General features: G+C 46.9%; 2 protein-coding genes across 9 annotated transcripts in view; one reads left to right on the forward strand and one right to left on the reverse strand.

The window, feature by feature from the left end:
• Positions 1 to 7,926: 7,926 nt before the first annotated feature.
• Positions 7,927 to 14,742, forward strand: DYNC2I2 (dynein 2 intermediate chain 2). Its single transcript, XM_070955625.1, has 9 exons — positions 7,927 to 8,053; positions 8,635 to 8,895; positions 9,950 to 10,059; positions 10,601 to 10,758; positions 10,872 to 10,981; positions 11,058 to 11,225; positions 12,200 to 12,432; positions 13,406 to 13,563; positions 14,345 to 14,742. Exons 1-9 carry the CDS (start codon positions 7,976 to 7,978, stop codon positions 14,581 to 14,583), a joined length of 1,515 nt encoding a protein of 504 aa, XP_070811726.1. The 5' UTR covers positions 7,927 to 7,975; the 3' UTR covers positions 14,584 to 14,742.
• A 113-nt stretch (positions 14,743 to 14,855) lies between these two features.
• SPTAN1 (spectrin alpha, non-erythrocytic 1) overlaps positions 14,856 to 25,650 on the reverse strand; it is a 101,404-nt gene continuing 90,609 nt past the window's right edge. For all 8 annotated transcript variants that reach the window (XM_070955595.1, XM_070955600.1, XM_070955599.1 and 5 more), the window contains 6 exons: positions 23,239 to 23,293; positions 21,563 to 21,759; positions 18,932 to 18,985; positions 17,958 to 18,104; positions 17,655 to 17,802; positions 14,856 to 15,228 (listed from right to left, as the gene is read on the reverse strand). In XM_070955595.1, the coding sequence (XP_070811696.1) occupies positions 15,103 to 15,228; positions 17,655 to 17,802; positions 17,958 to 18,104; positions 18,932 to 18,985; positions 21,563 to 21,759; positions 23,239 to 23,293 (727 nt within the window). In that variant the 3' untranslated portion in view covers positions 14,856 to 15,102. The remainder of the gene's footprint in view (positions 15,229 to 17,654; positions 17,803 to 17,957; positions 18,105 to 18,931; positions 18,986 to 21,562; positions 21,760 to 23,238; positions 23,294 to 25,650) is intronic.

A 25,650-nucleotide genomic window follows, 5' to 3' on the forward strand; every position in this document is an offset into this window, starting at 1 on the left:
TCAACAACCATGTTACTAATTTAAAAACTGCAGATTCACTTAACAACGGTGTTACTAATTTAAAAACTGCAGTGATTCACTCAACAACCGTATTACTAATTTAAAAACTGCAGTGATTCACTCAACAACCACATTACAAATTTAAAAACTGCAGATTCACTTAACAACGGTGTTACTAATTTAAAAACTGCAGTGATTCACTCAACAACCGTATTACTAATTTAAAAACTGCAGTGATTCACTTAACAACATTACTAATTTAAAACTGATTCACTTAACAACCATGTTACTAATTTAAAAACTGCAGATTCACTTAACAACCATGTTACTAATTTAAAAACTGCAGATTCACTCAACAACCGTATTACTAATTTAAAAACTGCAGTGATTCACTCAACAACCACGTTACTAATTTAAAAACTGCAGATTCACTTAACAATGGTGTTACTAATTTAAAAACTGCAGTGATTCACTCAACAACCGTATTACTAATTTAAAAACTGCAGTGATTCACTTAACAACATTACTAATTTAAAACTGATTCACTTAACAACCATGTTACTAATTTAAAAACTGCAGATTCACTTAACAACCATGTTACTAATTTAAAAACTGCAGATTCACTTAACAACGGTGTTACTAATTTAAAAACTGCAGTGATTCACTCAACAACCGTATTACTAATTTAAAAACTGCAGTGATTCACTTAACAACCACATTACTAATTTAAAAACTACTGATTCACTTAACAACCGTGTTGCTAATTAAAAAACCGATTCCCTTAACAACGGTGTTACTAATTTAAAAACTGCAGTGATTCATTTAACAACGGTGGCAAGACAGCTCGTAAAACGGGGCAGAATTCCCTCAGCAAATGTCTCACTTAGCAACAAAAACGTTGGCCTTCAATGCTGGTCGTAAATCGAGGCGATTAAGTCGAAAGCCAGCTGCTGCGTATCTGCAAGGAGCGACTATCCTGCAAAAATTCTAAAAGCACGTTGGAAAAAACGGCTCATTGTTTACCTCCAGGCTGAGACGGGCCCAATTCCAGCCTGGTGGAGTTTCTGGAGCCAGTAGTGCGAAGCAGACGCTACATTGAGGTTCCTCCTTCTGTCATCAGGGGATCTGCTCAACAAAAGCTTTAGACATTTAGAGATTACCGCAGCCCAGAGTGACATGTCACAAGAGGAAAAGGTGGCCGGGAGGGAAGAGGAAACGGGCAAGGGGAAAAATAAAACAAAACAGCTCAGAAACAAAACTTTTGAAAAGAAGTTTCTACTCTTTTTTCTCAAGCCAACCCCGTTCTTTGGAATTCCGCCCCGAGATCTAATTTTGTGCTGTTGTTTATTGCAGCTCTGCCCCGGGTGCTCCTTTCTCCCGAAATCTTCTGAATTAATGTTGACGCAAGTCTGTCTCTCTTTTTTAAAAAAATTGTTTTTGTTTTCTCCAACCGCATGTTGAGAAGCTGCAATTTTCAACCCAAAAAGGCCCAGCAGAGACAAGAGGAAAGTGGGGGTGGGAGAGACAGAAGACAAAACATCTGTGCTGGACAGACCAGCGTCCGAATCCCACCCCAATCAGGGCTGATGGACAAGACTCTGGGGACAGTTTTGAGGGCAAGTCGATCTGGGAAAAAAACTGAGAATTATTTTTCAGTTCTTGGAGGAACCCCCCCCCCCCAGATTTTCCCAGGAGGGGAAAAAAAATAAATCTGGTGATAGATTTCCCCAGTACTCCATCTTTCCAACCTCCGTCGGAGTCTCAAAAGACGATTTTTTTATTTCCCACGGTTTGAAAACTTCTCTCCACGGAGCTCAGGCCAGAATTAAAAGTTGAGTCACAACTCCAAACACATCGGTGTCCCCCAAGCGGAGAAATCAACACACCACTTTCTGTTCTTCATCTTCCGAGCCGATCCCGGTGGCAGAAGACAACAAAACCCATTGTCCACTGGTGTGTGTGTGTGTGTGTACTGTTATTTTCTGCAACGCAACAGACTGCTGGTGGAGATGTTGGGTGGATGGGTAGGGGGGGAAAAAAAACCAGCCCACGGGTTCTGCGTGTTACATACATGTTAACGGTAGGTGGTCTGTTTCAGTGGTGTGGGGTTGAGCTTGTCCCCAACAGTGGCATACGTTGGGCCTCAGTTTCTCTGGGAGGAAACTACTGGGTATCTATTTCGAGTTTCCGGTGACAAACATGTATTTATTTATTTATTTATTTATTTTTAATTTGATTTATATGCCGCCCTTCTCCGGAGACTCAGGGCGGCTTACAACGCGTTAAGCAATAGCCTTCATCCTTTTGTATATTTATACAAAGTCAGCTTATTGCCCCCACAAACTGGGTCCTCAATTTACCTACCTTAGAAAGGATGGAAGGCTGAGTCAACCTTGAGCCTGGCGAGATTCGAACTTACTAATTGCAGACAGCTGGAGTTAAATTACAATGCATTAGTCTGCTGAGCTATCCAGGCTCATTTATGGAAGTATTTATGGAAGTTTATTTTCTCTTGGGGGAATTGACTTTCCCTGCCAAGGAGCAGCCTGTTATATGGAGGAGAAAGAAACAGAAATTTAGAATAGAATAGAATAGAATAGAATAGAATAGAATAGAATAGAATAGAATAGAATAGAATAGAATAGGAATAGAATCACAGAGTTGGAAGGGACCTTGGAGGTCTTCTAGTCCAACCCCCTGCTTAGGCAGGAAACCCTACACCCACTTCAGACAAATGGTTATCCAACATCTTCTTAAAAATTTCCAGTGTTGGAGCATTCACAACTTCTGGTGGCCAGTTGTTCCACTGATTAATTGTTCTAACTGTCAGGAAATTTCTCCTGAGTTCTAAGTTGCTTCTGTCCTTGATTAGTTTCCATCCGTTGCTTCTTGTCCTGCCCTCAGGTGCTTTGGAGAAGAGCTTGACTCCCTCTTCTTTGGGGCAGCCCCTGAGATATTGGAAGACTGCTATCATGTCTCCCCTAGTCCTTCTTTTCATTAAACTAGACATTCCCAGTTCCTGCAACCGTTCATATGTTTTAGCCTCCAGTCCCCTAATCACCTTTCTTGCTCTTCTCTGCACTCTTTCCAGAGTCTCCACATCTTTTTTACATCGTGGCGACCAAAACTGGATGCAGGATTCCAAGTGTGGCCTTACCGAGGCATCATAAAGTGGTATTAACACTTCCCGGGATCTTGATTCTATCCCTCTGTTGATGCATTTACATATTTATTCCTACCAAACCTGATATATAATATATATTTTGGGTGGTGGTAGAACCCTCAGCCATTGTCCCTTGCTGCTTCAACAATTTAGGATCGTTTGGCTATTTTGAAGCCAGAATAGCCAAGGTTGGGAGAAAGAAAGAAAAAAAAAAAGACACCGAAAAAGTTTTTTTTTTAAAAAAAAAATGTTGAAACACACCTTCTGCAGCATAATCACACCAGCTTGTTGGAAAGGTTCAAAGTAACTCTCTTGAGACAGACCTACAAAAAGAGTTTTCTGGCCATTTGGCAAGGCAAAAAACACCCCCCCACACACAATTTGTTTTTGTTCTCGTTTCTAAGGCCACCGGGCTTTGTCACCTGAGCCCCAAGTGTGAAATGTTTGTATTCCCTCAACTCTCCATGCATCAAGCAATCAAGATGCATCAGCCCCTCGAGATGCATCAGCCCCGAGGCCAGGCAACCCCTTTGCCCCTTTCCTCCAAATTACGCAGCGCAGAGGAAATTTGGGTGCGCAGGGATCCGGTGGAAAATCTCCAAAGATGGAAGAACAGAGCAACCAAATTAGAATTAGAATAACAGAGTTGGAAGGGACCTTGGAGATCTTCTAATCTTCTAATCCTTGTGCACGGTCACTCATGCCCTCGTCACATCACGCCTGGACTACAGCAATGCTCTCTACATGGGGCTCCCCTTGAGGAGCACCCGGAGGCTCCAGCTGGTGCAGAATGCGGCCGCGCGGGGGATTATGGGAGCGACGTGGCGCTCCCAGGTAACACCTCTCCTGCGCGAGCTGCATTGGCTCCCGGTGGTCTTCCGGGTGCACTTTAAGGTATTGGTTCTCATCTTTAAAGCGCTCCATGGCTTAGGGCAGTGTTTCCCAAACTTGACCCTTTGAAGATGTATGGACTTCAACTCCCAGAATTCCTCAACCAGGCATACTGGTTGGGGAATTCTGGGAATTGAAGTCCATGCATCTTAAAATAGCCAAATTTGGGAAACACTGGCTTAGGGCCAGGGTATTTGCAACACCACCTTCTGCTACCGATAACCTCCCACCGGCCAATACGCTCTCACAGAGAGGGCCTCCTCAGGGTGCCATCGGTCAGGCAATGTTGACTGGCGGCCCCCAGGGGGAGAGCCTTCTCTGTGGGGGCACCCCCCTGTGGAACGAGCTGCCTCCTGGAATACGGCTGATCCAGGACCTTCCGTAAGGCCCTGAAGACTTATTCATTCCACCAAGCCGGCCTAGCCTAAATGGTTCTTAATTGAGATTTTAAATTTTATAGACTTGGGGGTTTTAAATTGGGAAGCCAATGATTTAATTCTTTTTAATTATCTTAACTTTTGTATTTGTATGTATTTTTAATTTTGGCTGTTCACCGCCGTGAGTCCCCTCTGGGAGAAGGGCGGTATACAAATTAAATAAATAAATAAATAAAATAAATAATCTGACCCCTACTCAGGCAGGAAACCCTGCCTATACCATTTCAGACCGATGGGTCAACTCTTCCTTTGCTGAAGCTCCCCAAGTAAAACCCGATGGCCCTTTGTCTCTTTTGCAAAGAGAGTTTTCTTGCAAACCTTCAGTCAAGGTTTGCAAACTTTCTCCAAGCATGGCTGCATTCAATCACAACACCCCCCCCCCCCTTCTTCCCCAAATGTCATCAACTCTCTTGATTTAGAGTCCGGCAGCACCATTAATATCTCGCTTAAGAAAAAGGTATTTCACAAAAAAACCCGAAAATTATCCACAGAGGTAACTTGACCCACGAGGAGACTGTTTAATCCCGCTACAAACAACTGTAGAAGAATGTTTTTTTTCCCCAAACACTAAAAAAACAAACAGTCGATTTACTAAGAAATGTAAAACTCTCGATCAACGTTTTTAGGGAACGTAGAACAGTTCACTTGTTGGATAGCCTTTCTGGTAAACAAACTTCCTTATTTTTCCTTCTTTTTTCCACATAAACACAAGAAGGACCTCAGGCGTCTCTTCCTTCCAGAATGTGACTCGGTTTTTTTCGGTCTCTCCAGGGACATACCGAGAAATCTAGCATCAGGACTGTTTCGGATAGTCTCTGGTTGGTTACTCCAATCTTCTTCTTGGTCTTGAGGACAGCCTTGTTGGGCATAGCGAGTAGGTCTTCTGGAGGAGCAAACTTCTTGAGAACTTCTGAGGACAAACTCTTTCCGTTGGGCCCATAATGTGTTGAGGGTGAGGTGTAAGATGTCTTCATCAGGGTAATAATGGAACCGATTCGAATGAAGGTAGCTTTTTTCTCCTGTCAGACCTTCCTCCTTATAGGACCTCAATGTCTTGAAGTCCTCGTAGACTTCCTTCACGGCTTCCTCCAACTTTAGGAGATCGAGGTGGCCTTTTTGGTCTTGAACACTTGCCCAAATCACTGCGGCCCCAATTCTCTTCTTCCTCGACCAGCTCTCGGTGACTTCTGTCAGCTGCAAACGGCCGTTTCGGCTCAACCATCTTCCACACACTTCCATTCTTCCAGTTTTTGCAAGCATTTCTTCAAAACGTTCAAGGGATGGGTGGAAATTAGACATCCTGGCTGTGCCTGGTGGAAGGAGAAATGGGGTGGTTGGAATCAGGAGACTGATGTATACTGGCGACCCTCAGGGGGAGAGCCTTCTCTGTGGGGGCCCCTGCCCTCTGGAATGAATTACCCCCGGACATACGAAGGATCCCTGACCTCCGCACCTTCCGTCGTGCAGTGAAGACCCTGTTATTCCAGCAAGCCGCTCTGATGGGATAAACAATTTTAATTTGGTTTTAATGGGGTTTTAAAATTGGTTTTAAAATGAGAGTTTTAAATTCGGCCTATGATTTAATTATTTTAATCTGCTTTTAAATTCTATTTTTGTACATTGTTTTTATTACGGCTGTTCACCGCCCTGAGTCCTTCTGGAGAAGGGCGGTATATAAATAAAATAATAAAATAAAATAAAATAAAATAAAATAAAATAAAAAAAAATAATAATAACATAAAATAAAATAAAATAATAAAATAAAATAAAATAAATAAAATGATCCTGCACCCAAAAAGCAAGAGCGTCCCCAATAATTTTATTTATTGACTTAAATCAGAGTTGTAAGGCTGCCCCCACCACGACCAGAGTGACCCTGGAGCGCGTGTGAAACTTTCTTCCCAAGCAACCCATTTTTAAGAAGCAGGTAAAGGACAAACCAGGATGAAAATGACCGGAAAAAGTCTTAACCCGCTTTCCAAAGTTTGCATTAGTACATTATTCGCTCTTAACTAATCAAATCACGATCGGCGCGCTTGCACAAGCCGTTGCATAGCCAGCAATGGAAATCAAAGGTTTGCATTAGCCGGGTTTTGCAGGCCGCGTGCTAAATTCGGGATCTGACCTGGTTAAGAGCGTCGTCTGAACAGCGCCGAAGCGCAGGAAGGGCTGCAAAGTCGAGCCAGGCGTGGGAATTTGCAAAAAGATTTTGCAAAGCGCTTTTAAGCGGCCAACCGGCGCCTGAAAGACGTGGCGTGACTGCCATCTAGTGGCGGCCGGGAGCTTCGCAGCCCAGAAAAAGAATTGATGCCCACGACTGCTAACCAGCATGAAACCATGATTAGAGTAGAGATAACGAAGGGGAGGGAACTCAGGGGAGGAGAAACAGGCGGGTACCAAGAAGAGGAGCCTAAGAAAGAAAATTCAAACCTCCACAGGGAAGAGAGAGCCAGAAGGAGGGAATGGTGGGGAAAGGAGGGTTTCCAAGCACATGGTTGTGTTTTTCAACCCAATTCTTGGTTTTTCCACCTGTCTGTTTCTAGGATTATTATTTTTTTTGGCTTTAAAACCTAATTTCTTTCATACATTGTTTGCCTAAACATCATAAAACTGGTTTATGCACCAAAGACAAATTCCTTGTGTGTCCAATCACATTTGGCCAATAAAGAATTCTATTCTATTCTATTCTATTCTATTCTATTCTATTCTATTCTATTCTATTCTATTCTATCCTATCCTATCCTATCCTATCCTTTCCTATTCATTATTTCATTCTCTTCTCCTCCTATTTCATTCCATTCCATTCCCTCCTATTCATTATTTATTTATTTATTTATTTTATTTCCAATTTATATACTGCCCTTCTCCCTGAGGACTCAGGGCGGTGTACAGCCAGAATTAAGAACATGAAATACAAATATTAAAAAAACAATTAAAATATATATAAATTTGGCCCCAAAATTAAAAATCACAAACCAATTTAAAACTTTTAAAAATTTCATATTCTATTCTATTCTATTCTATTCTATTCTATTCTATTCTATTCTATTCTATTCTTTAGTCTATTCTGGTGTTTTTGTTATTTGGGGTTTTTGGGTGCCATCTGGGTTTGTTTTGCGCGCGACACCTTGGTTTTTTAGGACACCCTGTTGCCCACCTTGCTCTCCTCGCCCCCCAGCACGTTGGAGTGCTGATGATGACAAACCACGGTCTTTGCAAAAATTAATCCTGGTTTTTAGCAAGCTCTATAAAACTGGTCTCAGGTCTGTCTGTGTACCTGGGTTCCTGCAGCGAGCTGCCGCGTCGCCAGAGGGCGCTGCTTGATAGTTCGCGCTTTCCGCGCTCGGGGATGACGACATCGGTTGGCGCCTCAGCGGGGCAGCCCGTTGCCACGGCAACCGCCGCAGGGCGGCCTGCAAAACCGGGGAGGGTCGCGTTAGGCCTCGCCGGGGACCCCCCTCCCTTTTTTTTTTAAACCCCCGGGATGTTCGGGGACGCGTCGACCGGCGCCTTGGACGTGGAGTCGGTGTGGAGGAGGGACCAGGGGACCCGATGCGAGGAGGTGGGGGCTGCTCTGTTCTGCGGGGCGTGGGACTACAAATCCCATCCCCCCCAGCCGCAGCCCCGTTGGCGTTTGGGGCGCTTCTCTCTCTTTTTTTCCCGGCTGGGCCCCGCGCGGGTTAGAGATCGCCGCCCCAACCTTCCCTGTTTTTTTGGAGGGGGGGGGGACTACAAATCCCATAGTGTCCAGCGGCGCACAGGAAGGTGGGTGGGTGGGAGACCTCCCTTTGGCCTGGCAGCCTTTTGCATTGCAGACCTTTCCCATCGCCCGCCACTTGCCTTGGCTGTGGATGATGGGCTATGGTGCTGCCATGCCAGCACAGGGGATGGGAGTGAGTGATGGGTCTGTTATTGAGGATCCTGGTGAACCTCATTGGGGACAGTGGATGATGGGGCTTCTATTTGGAACGGCCAACCTCATTGTGGACAGTGGATGATGGGGCTTTTATTTGGAACGGCCAACCTCATTGTGGACAGTGGATGATGGGGCTTCTGTTTGGAAAGGCCAACCTCATTGGGGACAGTGGATGATGGGCCTTGTATTCAAAAAATCCCCAACTTCTGCCCTCTTCCTTCCCGCAGAAGACCACCCAGACCGTCTCCGTCCCCACGGCCGAAAGGGTGATCCAGACCCGCCACAGCCACGAGGTCGGCGTCCAGGCGGATCCCGAGGCCAGTCCGGCCCAAGCCCTGCCTCTCCCACCACCCCCGTTGGTGGACTATGCCGGCCTGCGGGCCTTCCTGCAGCGGGTGGAGGAGCCAGTCATCCGTGAGCTGGACAAGAACTGGAAGAGCCATGCCTTCGATGGCTTTGAGGTCAACTGGGCAGATCCCAACGAAACGGTAACGGCTCCTCTCAACGCCGCCTCTTCTGCGACAGGGAGAACCGTCAGCTGGGGGGTTTAAGGGGATCCCCCCCTCCTGCTCCAAGGACGTCCCTCACCTTCTGCAGAAGGGATCAGGCAGGATCTCCTGCCCAGGCCAAGGAGGAGAGGGTTTTCCAGCCCTGAGATATAGGTTGTTCTCGGCTTGCAACAGGTCACACTTAGTGACCGTTTGAACGGTACACTGAAAGAAGTGACTTGGGACCAATTTTCACTCTTCTGACCGTTGCAATATCCCCACGGTTGGGTGACTTACATTTGGATGCTGAACTGATTCGCTTTGATGACGGTCACAGTGTCCTGGGGGGTGTGTGTGGGGATGTCATGTGATCCCCTTTCTGATCTTCTGTCAAGCAGCGTCAATGGGGAAGCCATGTTACTAATGTAACAACTGGTTTGCTTAAGAAACGTGGCAAGCAGAGTCATAAAATGGGAGCAAAGCTCCCTGAACAAATGTCTCACGTAGCGACATCAATTTTGGGCTCAATTGTGGTCGTACGTTGAGGGCTACCTGTAATCTCCAGAAGTGGCTCAGCAGACACTTCCCTGCTTCGTCTTGAGCATAAGAGGGGGGCAGAAGCTCTGGCACAACCAGACTTGTGAGATGCTGTTATTGTCGCCCGTCTCAAGCCTTCCGGCGGGAGAGATTTCCTAGCCATGACGGACCAATGCTTTTTTTTTAAAAAAAATATTGATTTATATGCCACCCTTCTCCGGAGACTCAGGGCGGCTTACAATGCGTTAAGCAATAGCCTTCATACTTTTGTATATTTATACAAAGTCAGCTTATTGCCCCCACAACTGGGTCCTCAATTTACCTACCTTAGAAAGGATGGAAGGCTGAGTCAACCTTGAGCCTGGGGAGATTTGAACTTGCAGTAATTGCAGACAGCTGGTGTTAATCACAATGCTATCAGTCTGCTGAGCCACCAGGCCCTTTTCCCATCCTCACTTGATCTGCGGGGGCTTCTTCTCTGCCAGTCCCCCCTCATGCCCCCTCTTCTTCCTTGCAGGTGTCTTGTGTGCACAGCTTGTCATACCCGGAAGCCCAGGAGCGCAACCTGCAAGTGACCAGCATCGGCTGGAACGCCACGGGGGCTGTCCTCGCCTGCTCCTATGGCAGGTGAGCCGGAAGAGATGGGCAGGCATCACCTCACAATTGGGGTGTATGTCCCCCTTTCAGTTGTCCCTCTAATGGCTCTGCCTCCCTCCCTTTCTCCCTCCTTCCTTCCATCCCTCCCTAATTCCTTTCCTCCTTCCCCGCTTCCTCCCTTCCACCATTCCTTCCTTCCTTCCCTCCCTCCTTTCTTTTTCTTTCTTTCTTCCTTTCTACCTTCCTTCCCTCCCTCCTTCCTTCCCTCTCCCACCATTCTTTCCTTCTTTCCTTCCCTCCCTTTCCTTTCGCTTTTTTCTTTTCTTTTTTTCCTTTCCTCCCTTCTTCCTTCCCTCCCCTCTTCCTTCCTTCCTTCTCTCCCTCTATTTCTTCCTACCTTCCATTCTTCCCTCCCTTTCTTTCTCTCTCTCCTTCCTTCCTTCCTTTCTTCTTTTTCTTTCGTTTTCCTTCCTTCCCTCCTTGCTTCCTTCTGTTCCCCTTTCCTTCCTCCCACCCTCCTTCCCTTCCCTTCTTTTCTCTCCTCTCTCCTCTTTCTTTTTCTTTCTTCCAGACTGGATGATGGAGACTGGAGCTCTGAAAAATCCTTCCTCTGCACCTGGAATCTGGACCGTCGAGCACTGAATCCCCACCGCCCAGATCTGGTGGTCGAAATCCCCAGCGCTGTCATGTGTGTGGCTTTCCACCCCCAGCAGCCTTCGCTCATCGCCGGCAAGTGCTTCTCGATGGAGCTCCCCTTGGGCCAGGACAGGAAGTGGACCAGGGTTGAACATCCTCCCTGATTCCTAAAACTTCCTGCCAGCTTCTCCATTATTTCTCCGCAGGAGGCCTGTTCAGCGGAGAGGTCCTGATCTGGGACACCGGCAGGCAGGAAGATCCCTTGATCTGGAGGACGGGCATGACCGATGATACTCACACCGACCCCGTGTATCAGGTAGGGACGGGAAAGGGATGGAGTCCGGCTCCCTTGTGACTTCCTGAGCTCTCTAATCGTTCCTTCTGGGCCTCAGGTCAGCTGGCACCGAGACCCCCGGCAGCCGCGCACCTTCCGCGTCTTGAGCGTCTCCACCGATGGGAAGATCCTGGTGTGGCAGGAAGAGAGGGACGGCCTACTCCACCCCGCCAGCGGTTTCGCTTTCGTCCAGCAGCAGATTCCCCGGAGCACAAAACTCAAGAAAGTAGGTGGTGGGAAGGATCCTGATGTGGAGAACCTCCACAGCCCTGGGCAGTCTACGCTGACCCTGGAAAAGGATCTGTGGCCTGTAGAGTTGGAGACACGCGTCTGCTGGTCACATCAATTTAGTGGTTTCCATCTGAGGTCGCGTCTTACGCAGAACGGAGTCTTGCAGGAAGGGACGTGTATGTTGTGGCCCAGCGGCGGCCAGCGGAGCTGGCAGCAGAGTCAGACAGTGAGGAGGTTGGGGAGGAACATGAGCCAGTCCTGGGGGCTGGGGAAAGCTCGGACGAGGGCTCTGCGTCAGAGATAGAGAGGGAGATAGACAGTAGTGAGGCAGAGGAAGAGTTGGAGCCTGTTTCCAGTGTGTGCATGTGCAGAGCTGCCAGAAGACAAGAACAACTCAGAAAGCAGGGTCGACTTGGGAGTAAAGCCACACCTTGGAGGTGATTGGCCCCTCCCGTAGGAAACAAAAGAGGAGCGAACAGGGAGGGAGCTTTTACAGGAAACAATTTGTTCATTCGGTCGTTTCAAGAGTGGAAAGTTCTGTTCATGATTCTAAGAGACTCTGTGCCAAGTTTTGCCTTGTACTGCATTTGGAAACAAGTTACATGGCAGCTTGCCAAGCGAGATAAGGTCTGTGTTGATAAATATTCCTTTGAAAAACTGTTTTGACTGTGAATGAAAGTAACTCACAGTCGTATAAATAAAAGAGGCTTCGTTGGGACTAAAACTCTGCTTCCTGCTTTTTAACGGAGCCTAGGTCAGAACAGTGTATTTTAAGCTGAATCATAAGATAATAATCGTTATCTTTTATTATCTTTGCAGAGACTCATCAGTAGGTTGTCAGAATGGCCAACTTCTTCATTGCAGGGCCCCCAATTCCCACTTGATTTTCCTGGTTCCTGTTTTTTTTCAGTGTTGCGTTTCTGCTGCAGTGATGCATAAGACTTTTTTGTCTCTCCCCTCCACCCCCAGCATTCTCGAGGAGACACGGTAGTGGGCGTGACGTGCCTCTCCTTCTCCCACTTCGAGCCCAGCGTCTTCGTCAGCGGCACGGAGGGCGGCTACTTGATGAAGTGCTCGACTGCGGTGGACACGGCCGCCCACCTGCAGAAGGGCTGCTCCGTTCCCCTCAGGGCCCCCGCCCAGTTCAGCTTCTCCTCCCACGGAGGCCCCATCTACAGTGTCAGCTGCTCACCTTTCCACAGGTAAGGCCTGATTGCTGTTGCTGCTACATCTGGAGCACGGGAAGCTTTTCGGGAACCAACGTAAACAAAAACACGTTTTGTTGGGTGCGTTTCTGGGATCTGCGAACTCAAATCTGGCGGCTTGTAAGCGGGGGGTTATAATTAACCATGTTGTAGTAATCCAGGCAAACGTGGTTTAAGGCAGTAGGTAACCGTGGCCTAGGGTTTCTGGTCTCCCTTTCCAGCGGAGGGTTAGGGTTAGGATTAGGGTTAGGGTTAGGGTTAATAGGCAAAATTATAACCTGCCTATTAAGTGTCTTTTTGAGTGAAGGGGAAGGACCTCAGAAAACACCTGTTTTAAGAGTAACAACAAAACCTGGATTTGAACTTCTGGCTCCAACACAGCCACGGTACAAAATTTCTCTTGATTCGAGATCTTTTAGCCTGTGATTCTAGGCCATAAAAACTACCCGGTTTCCCCCAAAATAAGACCCAACTGGAAAACAAATCCTAGTATGATTTTTCAGGATGCTTGTAATAAAAGCCCTACCCCAAAAATAAGCCCGTTAAGATTGTCAGCCAGATGGATGCATTTAGTACCGTATTTCCCCCAAAATAAGACCTAACCGGAAAATAAGCCCTAATGCATCTTTTGGAGCAAAAATTAATATAAGACCTGGTCTTCTTTTCGGGGAAACACGGTATCAGTTTCATTTTAGTTCTTTTAATGTGCAATGATGATTAGAGAGACACCTTATGAAGCACTTGCAGAATAGCTGGTATTCCAGTTGAGTGGTAAGCTGTTGGCTCTAAATCAGGGGTCTCCAACCTTGGCAACATTTTAAGACTTGTGGACTTTGCTGGCTGAGGAAGTCCACAAATCTTAAAAGTTGCCACGTTTGGAGACCCCCTGCTCTAAATGCTACTCTCTCGGATTTTGGATTTGCTTCCATAAAACCTGCTTTTTTTCTTTTCTTCTTTCCCGTCTCCCAAGGAATCTCTTCTTGAGCGGAGGGACTGACGGGCACGTTCATTTACACTCGATGCTGCAGGCTCGCCCACTGCTGTCCCTTCAGTTGTCCAAGAAATATATTTTCAGCGTCAGGTGGTCGCCGGTTCGGCCCCTAGTTTTTGCAGCTGCTTCCGGGGAAGGTACGCTTGCTTTGGCTAGCTGTGGGGAGGGGGGGGTTGTCATACCTGTGGGTTCTAGACGTGGTTTTATTTGAGCCTCCCAGTTGGCTCACCTCATCCAGGTGGGGTAGCGAGTTTGGTACTTACACCAGGGACGAAATCCAGCAGGTTCTGAAGAACCGGTAGCGGAAATTTTGAGTAATTCGGAGAACCAGCAAATACCACCTCTGGCTGGTCCCAGAGTGGGGTGGGAATGGGGATTTGCAGTATCCTTCCCCTGCCCACCAAGCCACGCCCACAGAACCGGTAGTAAAAAAAAAATATTGAATTTCACCACCGACTTCAACCCACAATTTTTCTTAATTTTCTGATGATCCCTACAGGCTGGGATCGTTCCTGCTTTTCAGTGAATCGATTTACTGTATTTTTCGCTGCATTAAGAGGCATTTTTTTGTCTCCCAGAAGTGGGTGGAAATATCTGTACGTCTTATGGAGCGAATATTGCCAAAGCCCCACCCACCTACTGGTCCCCACTTTTTGGCTGTTTTCGGCCTCCGCGCGTCCCGTTTTTGGAATGGAGCGCTCGGAGGCCCAAAACAGGAGTGCGTCTTACGGTCAGGTGCATCTTATGGTACGAGAAATACGGTAATTAATTTCGTCCTTTTGCAAACCTGCAATGATTTTAAACATTGGTGTCAGCCCTGAATCACTGGAGGAGGAAAAAGCAGGATTCGGGTGGGGTGAGGTGGGGGAGCCCCTGCAGGGTTGTTCTGTCTGTTTAATCTTTGGGCTTGTTTTCCAGGGGAAGTGCAGCTTTTCGACTTTGCAAAGAGCTCCCAAAAGCCCTCCATCTCAATCAGGCAGACGCCCAATCAGGCCCCCGTCCACTGCTTGGAGTTCAACCCTCGGCAGACTCAGCTCCTTGCCGCCGGGGACGCCAGCGGGACGGTGAAGGTCTGGCAGCTGAGTTCGGATTTCACCGAAGAGGGCCCGCGAGAGATGAGCCATCTCGATCAGCTGGCAAACGAGGTCACCGATTAAGACACCCAACCCTTGCCGGGCGTCTTAACTCAAGAGATGCTTCCAGGCAGGGAGCGGAAGTCTTTTGTTCATGCAACTGTTGTCAATCCTCCCACAAAGGGAATGTGTGTGTGTGTGTGTGTGTGTGTGTGATGGAGAAGGTTGTAAATAAAGACTAAGTAAAAGCACAATTCTGAGTGGGATTTCTCTTAAGACTTAGCGGAGGGGGCTTTGCGTTTTGTCGATGGGGATTTCTCTTTTATGCTCCGGAAGGCGTGAAAGAAAACCCTCAATTTGGACTAGCAACTTTTATTGAAGCACACACTGTGACATATTTTTTTGTTGTTGTTCGTTTGTTTCCTTCGACCTAAGGACGGAGGCATTAAGCGAAGCGTTTTTATAAGGTTACATGGGGATCGGTTTTCGAGCACGAGAGGGGAGACATGCAAAGAGCGAAGGAGCCAAAGACACACAAGCACATTCTCAGGATTGCCGGGGTGGGGGTGGGGGGGTGGGGCGGGGGGGGGCGAGCGCTGGCGATCAATTCACGAAGAGGGAGCGTGTGAATTCGACATAGTCGTAGGCAGAGGGAAGTTCTCGGCCTTTGCTGTCCATGTAGGGCTTCATGTGCGAGATGCAGTAGTCCGCCTGTTCCCGGGACAGATTCTGGAAAGGCAAACGAGAGACAAAAGGCACCGTGAGGGTTGGGTCAGGAAGCCCAAAACGAGAAAGAAATGTTTTGAAATGTTAAATTCAGACAACCAAATGCCTGCCTGCCTGGGTAGAAAACGTCTTCAGCAGGAGGAAGGAACTGTTGTGACCTAGGCTTACTGAGTCATTACAAGACACAATTAGTCCCAAACAAACCTATTTTATTGTAACAGCTGAGAATTACTTTCATTCTCAGCTGAGTCCCAATTAGTAGCAAAACTAGTCCTTCGGGATAATCACCAACCTTTGTCTTCTTTGGCACCCTGCCAAAGGGCTTACTTGGCAAAGCCCCATGAAGTTCAGAAGCAACAGACGCCGACAAGAAACAAATGTAGCAACGTTGCTTTCCTACAAAGATCCCAAGAGCTGTTGCTGCTCTTTTAAGCCGTCTAGAAGGGGCCAATCATCTCCTGGCCTTACTCCTGAGTCGTCCATTTTGCTTTAGCTACTCTTGCCTTCTGGCAGCTCTGTACATGCATACACTAGGAACAGGCTCCTCCTGTTCCTCTGCCTCTCGGCTATCTGCCTCTAGAGGCTCCGGAGTCCACGCATCGCTCCCAGATGGACCTGGCCCCATCTCTGTCTCCGACAGAACCCTCGTCCGGGCCTTCCCCTGACTCCAGGACTGGCCCCTGTTCCTCCCCAGCCTCCTCACTGTCTGACTCAGCTGCCAGCTCCGCAGGCTGCTGGCGGACCACAAGAGGAACATTAAGCAAGCACCGAAGAAATGATACTATCCTGGACGGTGACAATATCGGGAATGGTTTCATCCATTTAGTGACATGCTCCTACTACCTCATTCAGGTTTTTCTCTCAATCGTTTCTGGGGTGGGCCTCTTCAGCTTCTGTGTTAGAGAAGCTGTTGTGGCCCGCCAGCTGCAAGCGGAGCTGGCGGCAGACTCTGACGATGAGGAGGTTGGGGAGGAATTTGGGCCAGTTCTGGAGCCTGGGGAAGGTTCTGATGGATGCTCTGCATCGGACACAGAGATAGAGCCAGGGCCGTCCGACATTTCCCAGCCACTGGCAGCTGCCTTTGGAGGCTGAGATAAGTAAAGAGGAAGAACAGCTGGGCCTGTTCCAGACGCAGGTATGCACAGAGCAGTTAGGAGAGGTGAGCAACGGAGGACAAGGAGTCAACTTGGGAAGCAAAGCACACATGGACGCTGAATGGCCCCTCTCTGGCTGGGGAATAAATAGAAGGAAAGGGGAGCCGGTTGTCGTAGGAGACAAATGTTCGTATTTCTGAAGATTTTGCTCATTTTTCGGCTAGGATCGCAAGGAACTGATAAAGTCTGTTGCTGCCATTAACTCCTTGAAGGACTCTTGCCTGGACTTTTCGGTGGGTGAATGCAATTAATTCACAAGAGGTAAATAAAGAGGGGTTTTTCGTGACCAGGAGTCTGTTTCTTGCTTCTGCTAAGGCTGGGTCAGAACAGAAGCTACAAAATTATCTGCACTGACGTGGGGTTTCTAGCAAATTAAAGTTTCGTCGAAGGGGCCAGAAAGCACATTATTTCCTGGAGCACCGCTGTCATGTTGCATAGTCGTCACACTGGTGCTGATAGTTTGGCCTTGCAACTCTGTCTAATGGTGGTCCTCAGCTTATGACCACAATTGAGGTAGTCCTCGGCTTATGACCACAATTGAGCCCAACGTTTTATCTTGTGGAGACATTTGTTAAATGAGTTTTGCCCCATTTTACAGCCTTCCTCGCCAACGTTGTTAGGTGAGAATCACTGCAGCTGATCAGGGGAAATCTGTCTTGCCCATCGAGTTGGTTTGTCAAAGGGTCGCAAAAGGGGATCACGTGAACCTGAGGACACAGCAACGGCCATAAGTATGAACCAGTGGCCAAGCATCTGAATTTTGATGAGGGGGATATGCTTCAAAAGTCTTAACTGAAAAATGATTGTAAGTCGTTTATTTCAACGTCGTAACTTTGAATGGTCACTAAGTGAATTGTTGTAAGTCAAGGACTACCTGTAGTAGATGCTAAAAAGGTAAAGGCTCCCCTCGCACATATGTGCTACTCGTTCCTGACTCTAGGGGGCAGTGCTCCTCTCTGTTTCAAAGCCGAGTTGCCAGCACTGTCTGAAGATGTCTCCGTGGTCATGTGGCCGGCATGACTCAACGCCAAAGGCGCACGGAACGCTGTTCCCTTCCCACCAAAGGTGGTCCCTATTTTTCTACTTGCATTTTTTTTTTTACATGCTTTCGAACTGCTAGGTTGGCAGAAGCTGGGACAAGTCACTCCATTACGTGGCACTAGGGATTCAAACCACTGAACTGCCAACCTTTCGATCGACAAGCTCAGCGTCTTAGTCACCGTGTCTCCTTGTAGTAGATGCTAAATCCCCCCCCCCCAAAAAAGCTTCCCTTACTTGGTAGAGTTCTTCCTTGGTCACGTAGGGCTTGCCCTCCGAGCTGAGGGCACGGAAAGCACTCTCTATCTCCTCGCTGGACTTCACGTTCTCCGTCTCTCTGCTGATCATGAAGGCCATGTACTCCTGCAGAGAGACGTGTCCATCCCTGCCAGAAAGAGGGGGGGAAAAACAATGTTGGAGGTGACCAGAGAAGGAATTCTGGGAGTTGAAGTCCACCCACCTTCAAGTTGCCATGGTTGAGAAACGCTACCGTAAAGCTTTGGAGGGAAAAACATACGGGGTTGTCCTGAAAGCTCTTACCGATTTGGATCCACGGTGTCGAGAATAGCTTCGAATTCTGGATCCGGTTCTCCTTCCTCCACCATGGGGAGATCATAACCCAGGGAGCGCAGGCAGGATTTAAATTCTTGGTGGTTCAGACGGCCAGATTTATCCTTGTCGAAGTGCCTAGGGTGAAGGAATTTATTTTACTTTTATTGGCTAAACCTTTTCAAGACAGGCTTTGAAAGAATCGCCAAATATTGCTGTCAGGTTCCAGGTATTTCTACGGTGACGCTGGCAGTTTTGGGGGAGGAAGTGGGGAGAGGAATGGAGTGATCTGTACATGGTTAGCATTGCTTTTAAATAGCTGGTCTTAAGTGAGGAGCTTCAGTTCTTGCCTAGATCTCTTGTTATCACAAACCCTTTCAATAAAAAGCTCCTTTTGGAACCACTGCAGTTTCAAGAGTCCTGCTTTCCTGGGCAGATTGGAGAGGCAAGACTTTACAGTTGCTTTAATACTCAGAAAGATTTGCTGGGATTTGAACAGGCTGCTTCACACATATATAACCGGACTCCAGTCAGCTATGACCAGTGATGGGATGCTGCCAGTTTAACAACTGGTTTGGTGATCGCGTGCTTTGCATGAGCACCCTTCACGCATAGTTTTACAAATACTAACCTTCTGTGTTACCACTTGGGAGTAACACAGCTGAGGCGCGGCAATCTGCTCTGCCGCGCGAATCAGCTGAAAAGATATAGATCAGTAAAGCGCAGGGGCAGGCAGTTGAGCCCACCTGATTGTCAGAGCCCACCGGTTCGCTCCCAGCTGAACGTCGGAGCTACCGATTTGCCCGAACCAGTAGAATCCCACCCTGGCCATGACGCTAAGAGCCACTGCCTCTCCCCAACTTAAACCTGGCTCAAATTTAAAAACAGGACACAGAGGATTTTTTGGCACCCAGGAGGTGGTTTGCAGGCCAGGACAATCACCCAAAAACCACTGCAAAACTTACTTAAACATCATGCTGAATTCCTTCAGAGCCTCTTCGGTGACACCGGTGGTGTTTCTGAAAAACAAGAGAAATGTGTTCACTCGGTGAGAGGTTGACACTAAAAAACGGCGCCGAAGGAGCGCCCGTTTGATCGATCGGAAAAGATCGATGGAGGAAATCTCGCTCCCCAAAATGGAGAGAGTTTCTGCCTCTTCGACTTTAAATCAGTTGTCCCAATACGGTGGTTTGAGAGCTGTTTTTCCGTGGGGGTGGGGTGGAGGAAAATAAACCTGAGAGATGTTTTCCCGCCCCCTCCACCTCTTAAGGAGAAATATGCTTGCCAAGTTTATGGTCAACCTCCTGAGTGTCTCTGGAGATTCTCAGTTATCCAGATCATAGTTGTTCCAAATATGTTTTTTTTTCCAAGAGGCAACTAGACTTTCTGCTTTTTAGAATAGAATAGAATAGAATAGAATAGAATAGAATAGAATAGAACAGAACAGAACAGAACAGAACAGAATAGAAAATGGAATGGAATGGAATGGAATGGAATGGAATGGAATGGAATGGAATAGAATAGAATAGAATAGAATAGAATAGAATAGAATAGAATAGAATAGAATAGAATAGAATAGAATAGAATAGAACAGAACAGAACAGAAAATGGAATGGAATGGAATGGAATGGAATGGAATGGAATGGAATAGAATAGAATAGAATAGAATAGAATAGAATAGAATAGAATAGAATAGAATAGAAAATGGAATGGAATGGAATGGAATGGAATGGAATGGAATAGAATAGAATAGAATAGAAAATGGAATGGAATGGAAAATGGAATGGAATGGAATGGAATGGAATGGAATGGAATGGAATGGAATGGAATGGAATAGAATAGAATAGAATAGAATAGAATAGAATAGAATAGAATAGAATAGAATAGAATAGAATAGAATAGAATAGAATAGAAAATGGAATGGAATGGAATGGAATGGAATGGAATGGAATGGAATAGAATAGAATAGAATAGAATAGAATAGAAAATGGAATGGAATGGAATGGAGAATGGAATGGAATGGAATGGAATGGAATGGAATGGAATGGAATGGAATGGAATAGAATAGAATAGAATAGAATAGAATAGAATAGAATAGAATAGAATAGAATAGAATAGAAAATGGAATGGAATGGAGAATGGAATGGAATGGAATGGAATAGAATAGAATAGAATAGAATAGAATAGAATAGAATAGAATAGAATAGAATAGAATAGAATAGAATAGAATATGGAATGGAATGGAATGGAAAATGGAAGGGAAGGGAAGGGAAGGGAAGGGAAGGGAAGGGAAGAGAAGAGAAGAGAAGAGAAGAGAAGAGAAGAGAAGAGAAGAGAAGAGAAGAGAAGAGAAGAGAAGAGAAGAGAATTCTTTATTGTGTGTGTGATTGGACACACAAGGAATTTGTCTTGGTGCATACGCTCTCAGAGTACATAAAAGAAAAGATACATTCGTCAAGAATCATAAGGTACTTATTTTTCTTTGAAAGCATTTCGCTTTTTATCCAAGAAGCTTCTTCAGTGAAACGTCTTCAAAGAAAAAAAACAGAAAGTCCAGTTGCCTCTTGGAAAAAAAAACACCTTTGAGTCAATCCACCTGGGGTTACAACATTTGAAGAACTGCCAGAAACTCCCCAAAGGGAGACTCCAGCTAAGTAATAAATGTTGTGGGCCACAACATTAATCACTCGGGACGATGAGGAGGTTGGGGAAGAACTTGGGCCAGTTCTGGAGCCTGGGGAAGGCTCTGATGGATGCTCAGCGTCGGACGCAGAGATAGAGCCAGGGCCGTCCAGCATTTCCCAGCCAGAGAGGCAGCTGCCTTTGGAGTCAGAGATGAGTGAGGAGGAGGAGGAACAGCTGGGGCCGGTTCCAGATGCACATATGCGCAGAGCAGATAGGAGAGGAGAATAACGGAGGACAAGGAGCCAGCTCGGGAAGCAAAACAAACGTGGACGCTGACTGGCACCTCCCTGGCTGGGGAATAATTAGGAGGAAAAGGGAGTGGTTGTCGTAAGAGGCATTTCTGGAAAGTTTGCTCCTTGTGTGTTTCGTGGGACAAAGGCTGCCTTGCCAGAACTGAAGTTTGTCTATGTCTCTGTTTGAATTGACTTAATTTCAGGCCTTGCATTTATCCTAACGAGCTGATAAAGGACTATTGTTTCAGTTAAACTCCTTGCAGGATTCTTGCCTGGACTTTCTGTTGGGGAAGGCAGTGAATTCCCCATGTGTAAATAAAGAGGAGGGCTTTTATTTGCGGGGTGTCTGTTTCTTCCGATCCACCTCCCACACCAAGTGATGGATTTCAAACATTTTTACTACCGGTTCTGTGGGTGTGGCTTGGTGGGCATGGCAGGGGAAGGATACTGTAAAATCCCCATTTCCTCCCGATCAGGTGGGATTTGGGAGGCAGAGAATAGACGGGAGCGGGGCCAGTCAGAATTTTTACTACCGGTTCTCCGAACTACTCAAAATTTCCGCTACCGGTTCTCCAGAACTGATCAGAACCTGCTGAAACCCACCTCTGTCCCACAGCCAACCTTTCTCTGCAAAGCTAATCCCACCACCATCATCCATTCCAGAGTGGGTGCCCCCACCTGGCCTGTATCTGCTGCTCCAGGTTGTGCTGCATTCTCATGCCGAGCTGATCCAGTTGGTCCCACTGCTGGGCCAGCCCCACCGTGCTGTGCTCGGTGTACTTGTTATCCAAAATCAGAGCCTCTTCCATAGCCGCTCCGAGGTCTTCGATTTTCTTCAGCTGGCTTCTCATGGCTCGGATCTCCTGGTGTTTGCGCTGAAAGGGGAAAGAGGGAGAAGCGTGCATGAGCCTGCACAAACCCCCAAGGACCACCTTCCCTCTCTCCACCCCCAAAATAGTGCAAAGGCCTGGAAGGGACATCCTATCCTCTCCGATGGCTGCATAATTCCCGGCTATGAATTGTCAAAGAGTCATCTGAACTGAACTGAAGCTTCCTATGGAGGTTATCCTCGACTTAATATTCGTTTATTGACTGTTAACAACAGCAACTTATGACCATTTTTCACCCTTATGACCGTTTGCAGCATCCCCGTAGCCAAGTGATCCAAAATTCAGAGGCTTGGCAATTGCTTCATACAGTTGTGGTCAAAATTGTGAAAACCTTTTGGGAAAAGTGCATTTTTGAGGTTTGATGGCTAACAACACTTTTTTTTTTTTTTGAGTTTCAAGATAACCCTATTCCACTGCTGGAATGGCCTGAGAATAGCCTAGACCTTCGCCCAATGGAAAATATATGAGCCTTGGTGGCGCAGCAGACTAAAGCACTATTAAGTAACACCAGCTGCCTGCAATTACTGCGAGTTCAAATCTCACCAGGCTCAAGGTTGACTCAACCTTCCATCCTTTCGAGGTAGGTAAAATGAGGACCCGGATTGTGGGGGCAATAAGCTGACTTTTTGTAAAAAAGAACACCGCTTAGGGGGGGCCTGAAAGCCCGACTAAGCAGGTATATACAAAAGTATGAAGGGTATTGCTTAATGCATTGTAAGCCGACCTGAGAATCTGGAAAAGGGCAGCATATAAATCGAACCAATAAATCGAGCCAATAAACTTGTTAGTCAGAAGTGATGCAGCAATAAAACCCAGTTAATAGAAGCCATCATTCAATCTTGGTTTCACAGTGTAACAGCTACAGAACTAAAAGACTTGGTTCACTCCATGGGAAGATGTTGTAAGGCCGTAATTCATGCTGAAGGTTACCCAACGAAGGATTCACTGACATGGGGATCATTTTTGCATATCTCGTTTTTTCTAAGTGTTTCCCTTTTCTTCTTTATACTGCAACTGCTATTCTAATAACAAATCCTTCCTAAAAGTAATTACATTATGTTCTTGATTCAATTATCTTTCCATTGATATATGATGTTATGGCACTACTCCCCAAAAAAGTGGTGTTATTAGCCAAGTTTTAAAAAATACACTTTTCTCCAAAAGGTTTTCACAATTTTGGCCACTACTGTACTTATGACCGTTGCTGAGTCCCCAGAAGTCACGGGATCTTCCTTTTGCGACCTTCCGGCAAGCAAAGTCCATGGGAAGCCAGATTCACTTAACAACCGGGTTACTAACATGTCAACACCAGTGAGTCGTTTAGCAACGGTGGTGGCAAAATCCACTTAACAAATGTCTCACTTAACGACACTTTGGGCTCTGCTGTGTCTGTGAGTCGAGGACTACTGTATTTCAACCCCGATAGGATTCTTCCCCCGTGTTTTGTTCCACCAAAATACCCACCTTGGTTGCTTCCAGCTGAGACTCCAGAGTGCCCGATTCTTCCACCATGCAAGACCTGAAGGAAGAGTTGGCATGAGAGAGGGGCTTTCAGCCAGTTAAAGAAATGGGGCTCGGAATTAACCCACTAGCCTCTCTTAAGGACGGGGTCTGTTTAGTGAAATTAAGGCGCTGATACACTGAGAAGCAGCGGGGTAGAATGGCTGCAGGCACCGGCCTAGAAAATTGTGAATTCTAGTCTTGCTTAAGGCACGAAAACCAACGCCTAGCAGCTCTGGGTTGCTGACAAAATGATTTTTAAACATAAAGGTAACACATATATGCTGGTCATTCCTGACTCTAGGGGGCGGTGCTCATCTCCGTTTCCAAGCCGAAGAGCCAGCGCTGTCCGAAGACGTCTCCGTGGTCATGTGGCCGGCATGACTCAATGCCAAAGGCGCACGGAACACTGTTCCCTTCCCACCAAAGGTGGTCCCTGTTTTTCTACTTGCATTTTTTACCTGCTTTCGAACTGCTAGGTTGGCAGAAGCTGGGACAAGTCACGGGAGCTCACCCCGTTGCGCGGCACTCGGGATTCGAACCGCTGAACTGCCGGCCTTTCGATCGACAAGCTCAGCGTCTTAGCCCCTGAGCCACCGCGTCCCATAAAAAATGATTTTTTTTTTTTTTAGAAACCGTTAAAAACAAGGAAACTACATGAAACAAAAGAAACACGGAGACGCACGCCCACCACTCCGTGGTGTTTTTTCAACAGGGAAAAAAAAATGTAAGATGCTTATACACCGAATTTTGGAATATTTATCAATGTAATCCAACCCACTTATTGCCCATCTGACTATTCAAGTGTCTCGGGAGTGGTTTACAAATCCAAAAACCGCAAAATCCAGTTAAAAGTCTTTTCATCTTGATATCAAAATATCCTCCTGGGGTACATAGTGAAGACCCCTAAGGAGAAGCGGCCACTGATTACACACACTGGAGTGTGTGTGTGTGTGTGTGTGTGTGTGTGTGTGTGTGTGTGTGTATCCAGGGGTGGGCTGCTGGGGGTTTCGGGAGAACCTCTAGCTAAGATTCTGTGCAGTTCAGAGAACCCCCAAATCCCACTCCTGGCTGACCCCACCCACCCTGCCCCTCCCCTCCCAGGATTCCCACGCGGCCCATTCTGGATGCAGGTTAAGTGCAGGGCACACACGGAGGCATGAAAAACGGGCCTCCCGGAAGTTCGGGAAGTTAGGGGCCTGGTGGCTCAGCATACTAATGCATTGTGATTAACATCCAGCTGTCTGCAATTACTGTAAGTTCGAATCTCGCCAGGCTCAAGGTTGACTCAGCCTTCCATCCTTTCTAAGGTAGGTAAATTGAGGACCCAGTTTGTGGGGGCAATAAGATGACTTTGTATAAAATATACAAAAGTATGAAGGCTATTGCTTAACGCATTGTAAGCCGCCCTGAGTCTCCGGAAAAGGGTGGCATATAAATCAAATTAAAATAAAAATAATTAAAAAATTAAAATAAAAAAAAGGCCGGAAACGGCCCCTTTTCCAGCCTCTAGAGGGCCTCCGGAGCCTGGGGAGGCCGTTTTCGCCCTCCCAGAGGCTCGAGGAAAGCCACCAGAGCCCAGGGAGGGCAAAAACAACCCCTCCCTGCTGTGGTGCAGGAGGGCGATTAGGCCACGCCCACCCAGCAACCAGGAAGAGAACCCCTTCCTCAAATTTATGAAGCCCACCCACATGTGTATCCATGCAGATAAAATGCACCACACAATCTAGAAACCCCGATCTTGCAACCAGAGTGACACAACCCCTTCCTCTTTTATTAATTGCTTCTGAAGAATTCCTCTCTACATGAATAAAAAAATCTGGTTTTGGAACAGGCGATCTTGTAAAGATGGGGTGGGTGGGGGAAATCCTTTCCAGAACCAAAATCTGAAGCTGAATTTTTGGGCAGAGGGAGGGGGTTGGATTAGAAGACCTTCCAAGATCCCTTCCAGTCCTAGGACTCTATGGTTAATTTCAAGCCCCATTTCGCCAACCTAAGTTAAGGGCAGCAAAAATAAAAATAGGAAAATAACATTCATGCAAATTCTAAAGCGCCGGATTTCTTGACAATCTGGAGGGGAGCGGGGGGGGGGGGGTGTCCGCAGCCATCCCCTGGAGCCTGGCAGACACACACACACACACACACACAAAAGCCGCAAGTAAATTGCTTGAGATGAGTGGGGGGGGCTTGTCAATGAGAGGCACAAGACTTGAGCGGGGCTTTGCACACACAGCGTGGCAGGAATGGGAAACTTTTGCACAAACGACTGGCTCGGTTTGCACACTCCCTGCTTGGTAGGGCAGCTTCTTTTCCAGCAAAGAAAAAGCAAAAATGCTTTGGCGTCCGAGGTGCAGCTGGTCAGGGCTCTTTTTAAAG

This window comes from Pituophis catenifer, unplaced genomic scaffold (genome assembly GCF_029215685.1).
Source record: "Pituophis catenifer annectens isolate HBS135680 unplaced genomic scaffold, rPitCat1.0.hap2 SCAF_17, whole genome shotgun sequence".
Lineage (NCBI taxonomy): Eukaryota > Metazoa > Chordata > Lepidosauria > Squamata > Colubridae > Pituophis > Pituophis catenifer.

Bases quoted from the DNA above. Each gene is read 5' to 3' on its own strand.
- DYNC2I2 (XM_070955625.1), top strand. From the start codon at position 7,976: ATGTTCGGGGACGCGTCGACCGGCGCCTTGGACGTGGAGTCGGTGTGG. The intron at 8,054-8,634 runs GTGGGGGCTGCT...TCCTTCCCGCAG, and splicing joins AGGGGACCCGATGCGAGGAG to AAGACCACCCAGACCGTCTC. The intron at 10,982-11,057 runs GTAGGGACGGGA...TCTGGGCCTCAG, and splicing joins ACACCGACCCCGTGTATCAG to GTCAGCTGGCACCGAGACCC.